At 47.6% G+C, this 7,352-nt stretch overlaps 3 protein-coding genes across 4 annotated transcripts in view; 2 read left to right on the forward strand and 1 right to left on the reverse strand.

The window, feature by feature from the left end:
• The window catches only part of slc25a11 (solute carrier family 25 member 11), a 14,830-nt gene extending 12,322 nt beyond the window's left edge, over positions 1 to 2,508 (reverse strand). Inside the window, exons 1-6 of the mRNA XM_015050189.1 lie at positions 2,303 to 2,508; positions 1,632 to 1,784; positions 816 to 933; positions 488 to 576; positions 328 to 418; positions 139 to 229 (exon numbers count right to left, since the gene is read on the reverse strand). Coding sequence (XP_014905675.1) covers positions 139 to 229; positions 328 to 418; positions 488 to 576; positions 816 to 933; positions 1,632 to 1,784; positions 2,303 to 2,367 — 607 coding nt within the window. The 5' untranslated portion in view covers positions 2,368 to 2,508. The remainder of the gene's footprint in view (positions 1 to 138; positions 230 to 327; positions 419 to 487; positions 577 to 815; positions 934 to 1,631; positions 1,785 to 2,302) is intronic.
• Positions 2,509 to 3,213: 705 nt separating this feature from the next.
• Positions 3,214 to 5,570, forward strand: LOC106958332 (mamu class II histocompatibility antigen, DR alpha chain-like). Of its 2 annotated transcripts, XM_015050185.1 has the most exons (4): positions 3,214 to 3,317; positions 3,387 to 3,635; positions 4,605 to 4,886; positions 5,349 to 5,570. In XM_015050185.1, the coding sequence occupies exons 1-4, from the start codon at positions 3,266 to 3,268 to the stop codon at positions 5,477 to 5,479; spliced, it is 714 nt and encodes a 237-aa protein (XP_014905671.1). In that variant the 5' UTR covers positions 3,214 to 3,265; the 3' UTR covers positions 5,480 to 5,570. The 2 variants fall into 2 exon arrangements, with proteins under 2 accessions (XP_014905671.1, XP_014905670.1); XM_015050184.1 differs by having other exon boundaries at positions 3,251 to 3,635.
• Positions 5,571 to 6,157: 587 nt separating this feature from the next.
• LOC106958341 (SLA class II histocompatibility antigen, DQ haplotype D beta chain-like) overlaps positions 6,158 to 7,352 on the forward strand; it is a 9,779-nt gene continuing 8,584 nt past the window's right edge. The window contains exon 1 of the mRNA XM_015050196.1: positions 6,158 to 6,248. Within this exon, the coding sequence (XP_014905682.1) occupies positions 6,200 to 6,248 (49 nt within the window). The 5' untranslated portion in view covers positions 6,158 to 6,199. The remainder of the gene's footprint in view (positions 6,249 to 7,352) is intronic.

Genomic DNA, 7,352 nt, shown 5'->3' on the forward strand with positions numbered 1-7,352 from the left:
CGCTTAGCTCGCCCTGTGTTAGCGCTTAGCTCGCCCTGTGTTAGCGCTTAGCTCGCCCTGTGTTAGCGCTTAGCTCGCCCTGTGTTAGCGCTTAGCTCGCCCTGTGTTAGCGCTTAGCTCGCAGTGTGTGATCCTGACCTGAGTCCAGCAGCGCCTGTTTGGACTGGGAGTAGGAGGCCAGCTGAGCGGCGTTGACCACCACTGCCCGGGCCATGGTGGGAACACAGCCCTGAAACACAGTCAGAGGTCAGAGCTGGGGTCACGTGATCAGAGCAGAGGTCATGTGATGGGAGGAGCCCCTCCTCTGCCTGTTTCTGACACACTGACCCTCCACAGCGTGGTCAGCCCCTCCTCTCTGGTGATGCGAGCCAGAGCGTTGAACACGTTGGTGTACCCTCTCCTCTGGTCAGCAGGAAGTCTGCACACACACACCTGAGGTCACACACACACCTGAGAGCAGAGCAGCCAATCAGAGAGCAGCTCTCACCGCCCATCAGCCGTCATCCTGATCAGAGCAACCTCCGCCGGCGTCCCCACAAACGCTCCGGTGGCGCCGGCCGTCATCCCGATCAGAGCCTGCAGGGGGAGCCACAGGTTACCATGGAGGAACCGGGACCAGGACCGGGAACGGGACCGGGACCAAGACCGGAACCAGATCCAGATCCAGATCCAGATCCAGAACCGGGACCAGAACCAGGACCATATCCAGATTCAGGACCGGAACCAGATCCAGATTCAGAACCAGGACCAGGTCCAGAACCAGGACCAAGACCAGGACCAGGACCAGGTCCGCAGCCCGCCTCAGAGGATCCGACCTTCAGCAGGAAGTTGGGCGGCCGTCCGTCGGCTCCTGTCATCTTCTCAAACAGGATGGTGTAGATCCCCAGGCGGGTGGTGGTGTAGGTGGCCTGGCGGAGGAGCCCTGCTGACAGGCTGAGAGGACGTCCTCAGTTAGGACAGGAGGGACAGACAGGGGGGACAGGGACATGTCTCTGCACCAGGACCAGAGTAAAGACTCTTGTCCGTCCAGCGGTGGCTACATCCATCCTGAAGCTCCTGATCTGATTGCTGATTGGCCGGTGCTGACGAAGGAGGAGGGGATTACTCACTAGCGTTAGCTCTGGACAGGCTAGCAGCTAGCATGCTTAAGCTAGTGACTCGTACAGTTTCTTTGACGAAAACTTTATTAAAAAACTTTATGCTGTACCACATCTGTTAGCATCGTTAAACAAAACATCATGTTAGACGCAGTGATGCTCAACGTTTCCTGTGATCCATCATGACACCAACATCAACATACTGGACAATAGAGCTGAAGTTGGCTTCTGATTGGACAACGCTGAGCGTCTCTAAATATCTGGGGTTTAAAAACTTCAGTACCTAGGCTCTACAAACCAGAATATTTAAAAACTGGTTTGTGAAACTATTTGATTAGTGACAGTTCAATAAAGTCCATCATCAGTGTGATCAGTTATCGGCGCCGGCCAATCAGCAGTCAGATCAGAAGCTACAGGACGGACGTAGCCTAATGGAACAGGAAGTAGGAGCCGCATGGAGGAAACAGGTCCTGATGCAGCAGACAGCTTATGGGACCAGTCAGGTCCAGTCTGGACCCCTCTGGTGGTACTGACCCGGTGTAGATGCCTCCCAGTCCTTCGTTCTTCAGGATGGAGAACAGAGCGTGGAAGCTGGTCTTGTACTCGCGGGCCTTGGTGCCCTGGCCGCTCAGCTGCATCCGGTTCTTCACCAGGTCCAGCGGCTGGACGAACACGGTGGCCCCCATGCTGCAGGACAGAGAGGGTCCATCAGAAGTTCTGGTTCTGATCTACTGAGCAGAACCAGAACCTTTCTGTGAGCTCAGACAACTGCTGGTTCCATGGCAACCATTGATAATCCCCCTGCAGTCAGGTGGGAGGTTCGGAACCAATCTCACTGATTCCGAACCTCCTGGAGCAGATCCAATCAGAGGGGCTGATTGGTTCAGAACCCCCTGGAGCAGATCCACGAGGTTCTGAACCAATCAGCGCCTCTGATCGCGGCCAGTAAATCAGGTCACAGCGGATCAGGATCTACAGGGACCCGAATTACCGGGAACACCGGTCCTGTCAGCTAGCGTTAGCAGCTAGCATGTTCTGAGAGTCCGACACCAACATGGTGATAATCCACCGGTAACATTACACTGATCACATAATGATTATAATCCATAACTAGTATTAATCTGCCCTGACAGCACAGAGGCTCCTCTTCGCCCTCTGACCCCTGACATTAGCCCGTTAGCACCGCGGCTAGCAGCAGCACTTACCCGGCCAGACCTCCGAACAGGAACTTTATGGCCTTCGGAGAGGTCTTCGGCTTTGTCTCCGCCATGTCGACCCGGTTCGGTCGGTGGCCAGCTGCCTTCCTGACGCCTCTGGCCCGGTCGGTTCCTCTGCTCTATCCCCACAACAGCAGCAGCGGCCGAAGCAAGGTGACTCTGCTGGAGCCGCAACACGCGAACTATCCGAAACACACCGGCCAATCAGGAGGGGAGGCGGGACAACACCGAGACCAGCGGACCAATCAGTATACGGGGGCCAAGAGCAAAGCGATGAATGGACCAATCAGTGAGCGAGGACCAAGGACACGAAAATGAACGAAGAGAAACGAGTGGTTTGCTTCGTTTACTGTGCGATTCAATGTCAACTTTAACTTTATTAAAGTTAAAGCAGATTGGTTAAAGTATTGTCATAGTAGGAATCTATGGGCTGGTGCTCAAATTTTGTAACGCGGCGTCTTTTAAAACGTACTTTACTAGTTAATAAAAAAGAACGTATCTTTAATGTGCGTGAAATGGAAAGTCTTGTTGCCTTCCATATTCACCACTAGATGGCGCTGCTGTGCTATTTGAAGCAAAGTCAAGTTTACACATGTCCTCAACGAGGCAGTTCAAATCGCATCATAAAAACACAAAAAGTCATAAAAACATTACATTATGCAATCATTGTAAAAAGACACTATGAACGAGTGGATGAAAACAAATAGACTTAATGACTTCATTTGAAATCAACAGAGGAGCTGATATTTCTCTGAAGCTGTCAAGATAAGGAGGTGGAGTCCAGTCACAGTCCGACCAATCAGAGAGCAGAACCTGCAGGACTGAAGTCAGCCTGGAGCATCAGCCTGCCTACTGATGACATCACTAAACAGTGCGCTGTGATTGGCTGCTGGATGGAGTGTTTCTGACTGACTCAGGTGAGTTCAGACCAAACATCAGGGATCTGCTGAAATGGAGCTGCTGCTGCTGCTGCTCTGCGTCCTGCTCTGTGTTTCTGCTGAAGGTAAAAGTCTCACCTCCTCATCCAGGCTGGTTACTGACACTCTAAACTCAGTTTCTGCTCTCCTTTCAGTTCAACATGACAGTTTCCGGGTTCTTGCATGTTCTGACACGGATGGATTGAACATGATAATAACACTGGATGGGGAAGAGGCTTGGCACTCCGACTTCATCCATGAGACAGGAGTTGATACCCTGCCGGACTTTGTCAGCCATCCAAGTTTTTCAGGGATTTATGAGCAATCTGTGGGGCAACTACAAGTCTGCAAAAATAACCTGAAGATTATCCGTATTGGTCTGAAGGACATCCCAGATCCACTTGGTGAGGAAAGATCAACTCTGCTTCCTTTCCTGCTAGAGAAAAAGTTTAGATGAGACTAAATGAGGACTGTGGGAACGTTTGGACCTCTGGTTTCTCCCTCAGCTCCGTTTTATCTGACTTCATCCTCATTTGCTGTTGTACAGTTGAATCTAGATTATGGACGGTTCTGCTTCAGTATCTCTAATCTCTTCAGGTTCAGGTTCATTAGAGTCCTGTAATGCTGCAGCAAGTAAAAAGGAACAAATAAATAAAAAATAAGACATTCAGGGCTCTAAAAATCAGGTACAACACAGGGCATCAAAACAACATCAAATATAAATCCATACAAGATAGGAAGACAGCCAACATCATCATCAACTAACTATTTCTACTAACATCAGTAGAGAAAAATAGAAATGAGTCAATCAGCCCCGTCAGATGCAACTTGTGCTCCTTTATGTCTCACACTGGCCAGTTAATGTCTGGTTCGGTTCCAGTTAAACTGTGTTGTCATTGGGTCCAGGAATATGAGCAGGAAGGTGGAAATGCAGGAGCTGTGGTCATCTCTCCAGTGACCACAGCTCTGTCCGTGTATGATCAGGGGTCCAGCATCTTCTGAATTTCTCAGCATATTTGTTTGTTGATGGTTGCCCCGTCCAATTGGACGTGCTCTTCCACCACAATTAGTAAAACATTTTGGACCTTCAGATTTGATTATGGAAATATTGGTTTCCATCTCACCAACTGCTATGGCCTTGTTGCAGATTGGATGAAGTATTGTTGTCCCAGGAGGAATCCATGGGCTGCTACTCAGATATAGTTGCTGCCAATCAAATCCCTTGTACTCAATATTGCATGGTTCCTCTCAAAGATCTTCAAATAGAGATGAATCTAGTTGGGGTGAACTGGAGAAGATCTGGTTGAAGCCACATGAAGGATCTTCTGTTTTCTGTGGCTGTTTAAGGTGATCCTGCATGTGTTTGCTGACAGATCCTCCAACCAGCCTGCTCTACACCACTAACAAAGTGGAGCTGGGAGAGAAGAACATCCTGGTCTGTCACGTCTCTGGTTTCTATCCGGCTCCGGTCAACGTCTCCTGGACCAGAAACGGTCAAAAAGTGACTGAAGGAACCAGCATCAACGTTCCCTTCCCCAACGAAGACTTCACCTTCACCCAGATCTCCAGGCTGCAGTTCGTCCCTCAGCTAGGAGACATCTACAGCTGCTCAGTGGAGCATCCAGCCCTGAAAGAACCACTGACCAGAATCTGGGGTGGGTGGCCTTTAACTAGACCAGTGGTCTCAAACTGCAGCCTGCAGCTTTTGGATTAATCCATTCTTCTACACACTTGAATTAAATGCCTTCGCTGCCTCATGCAGTCCAACTCTGCTAATGAACTAGCATTGGAACCAAGTGCTGAAGCACAGAGACATCTAGACCAGTGGAGCCCAAAGTGGGTCCTGGGGGCCCGGCATCCTGCATGTTTTATTATCTCCCTGGATTAACACACCTGGATCAAATAATGCTCGTTAGAGACCTAAGAGGAACATTGACCTGCTGAGGAGGTTGTTACGACCACTAGGGAGAGAACTGAAACATGCAGGATGCCGGGCCTCCAGGACCCACTTTGGGCTCCCCTGATTTAGACATTGGAGGACTGAAGTCTGTCCTGCTGTAGGGAGAAAGCAGCTCAACAAGCTCTCAGTGACTTGTGTCTCTGTTTTCTGTCTCCAGATGTTGACGTGCCTCAGCCCGGCGTTGGACCCGCAGTGTTCTGTGGAGTCGGTCTGATCGTGGGTCTGCTTGGGGTGGCGGTCGGGACCTTCTTCCTCATTAGGGGGTCAGAGCTGATTGGTCGAGGCTGATGGGTTCATGGATCTCTCTCCTGCTGTTCTGGCATCGAACACTGAACTGTTTCTCATTGTGGATTCATCAGGAACTTTGACAAGTCCAATCAATATTAATTCTCCTGGACTCATAAAGTGGCTCTATGATCTTTACTAGAAATATGACAGAAATATTATTAAAGCTCATATTCCTCTGGAACGTTTCACATTTTCACACTGATGTTTTTCTTCTCAGTTCTGGACAGAATCAACCAGGCTGTCAGACTTTATTTTGGAAACATACTAATTATTCTGTTACATTCTCAGCACAACACAGTGTTTTTATGAAGGGTTAACCTGAAACAGCTTTGTAGTTGTTGGTAATGTAACTGTTTAATTAGACGCTGTGTAGAGCAGTAAGTACAGCATCTATCTGACTGATTTCTGTGATGAGGCCAATCTCTGTGGGTTACATCTGTATCAGTCTGTGAACAGATTTAGGTCAGTGAGAAAAGAGCAGTTAACCGATCGGATACCAGTTTTTCCTGTTACCTTACTTTTAAAAAACTTCTCGAGTTTAAGTGTCTGTAAAAAGTTATGCTTTCATTCCTAAACCATGATGGTTTTTATCGCGCTTTCTGTACTTATCGTTGGTGAATGTGTTTTAGAGAGCTGGTCCTTCAGGTAATGTTTGTTTCTGGGTGAACTCTGACCTGTAGGGTTCCTCAGGTGGCTCAGTTCGTCTCCTGACCTGGAGGAATGGGTCCCTTTCTGCTCCTGATCCTCCTGGTTCTGGTCCAGGCAGCAGGTAGGAACCAAAACTGTGATTCATGGGCAGTGATGATGTCAGTAACACGTTACTTTACTGTCAGATTACTCCTTCCAGTAAGGAGTAATCCAACGCGTTTCTATTTCAAATCCAGTAGTCGGATTAAAGTTACTGATTGAAATCACTTTGCGTTGCTATTTTCTTTTGGAATTTAATTTAATTTCCTCTACGACCGTTTCTATGCGACAGCATCAGCAACGACAGAAACAATGGAGGGAGACGCTCATTTTGTTGCTGGAAAGGAACCATTTTGAGTTTCTGCCATCAAGTCCGATGATTAAAAGCGGCTTTGGGCTTGTTTTGTTCCTAAAGTCACTTGCAGATTTAATGAGTCTCAGGTTGGAACGTAAACTCCAGTTAGTTTTAGTCCATCATTTCTCTGATGATCCGTCCTGCTGTGTCTTTGTTGATGTGAAGTTAATATTTTACCTCTGAATGACGTCGAGCTTCGCGTTGCGCTCCAGAAAACTGCAAACATCCTTTTCTGAGACATTGTTTTGCTAACTTAGCTTCTGACCGGAGCTTTGGACGTTTGGACAGCAGTGCAAATTGCGACACCGCACCTACTGATGGCACTTCCGGTGGCAGGTGTCATTATGCGCCACAAGTGCCACTGTTTTCAGGGCTAGCTGCCAGCCTAGACACTTCAAACCTGGATCAGATTATTTTCAATTAATAGCAGAATAAAACCATGTTTGGGATTTGTGAAACTTCACTAAAGATCAGATTACTATTCTTATATGTTCAATGCAGTTTTTTTTTCTAATTCAAAACCACTTTATTAATCCCAATGGGAAATAAAATGTTGGTGTAACTCATTAATTTTTCAGAGTTATTGTAGATTGTGATGGCTGTTGGAAGGACAGATCTTTTGCAGGGGTCTGTTAAGTTTCACAAATCAGAAACATGATTCTAAATATTCTACTATTAGAGAAGATTAATTTAGTCCAAGTTTGAAGAGTCTAGCTGTTGTAGTTTTGGAATTACACCAGTTCTAGTGTGATCCAGATGCAAATAAGTGGTACAAAAAAAATTCTTGAAGTTTCACAAATCAGAAAAAAGTTTCACAAATCCCAAACATGG

The sequence above is a fragment of the Poecilia latipinna genome, unplaced genomic scaffold, assembly GCF_001443285.1.
Source record: "Poecilia latipinna isolate Pla-1442-1.1 unplaced genomic scaffold, P_latipinna-1.0 Scaffold979, whole genome shotgun sequence".
NCBI classification, from domain to species: Eukaryota; Metazoa; Chordata; class Actinopteri; order Cyprinodontiformes; family Poeciliidae; genus Poecilia; species Poecilia latipinna.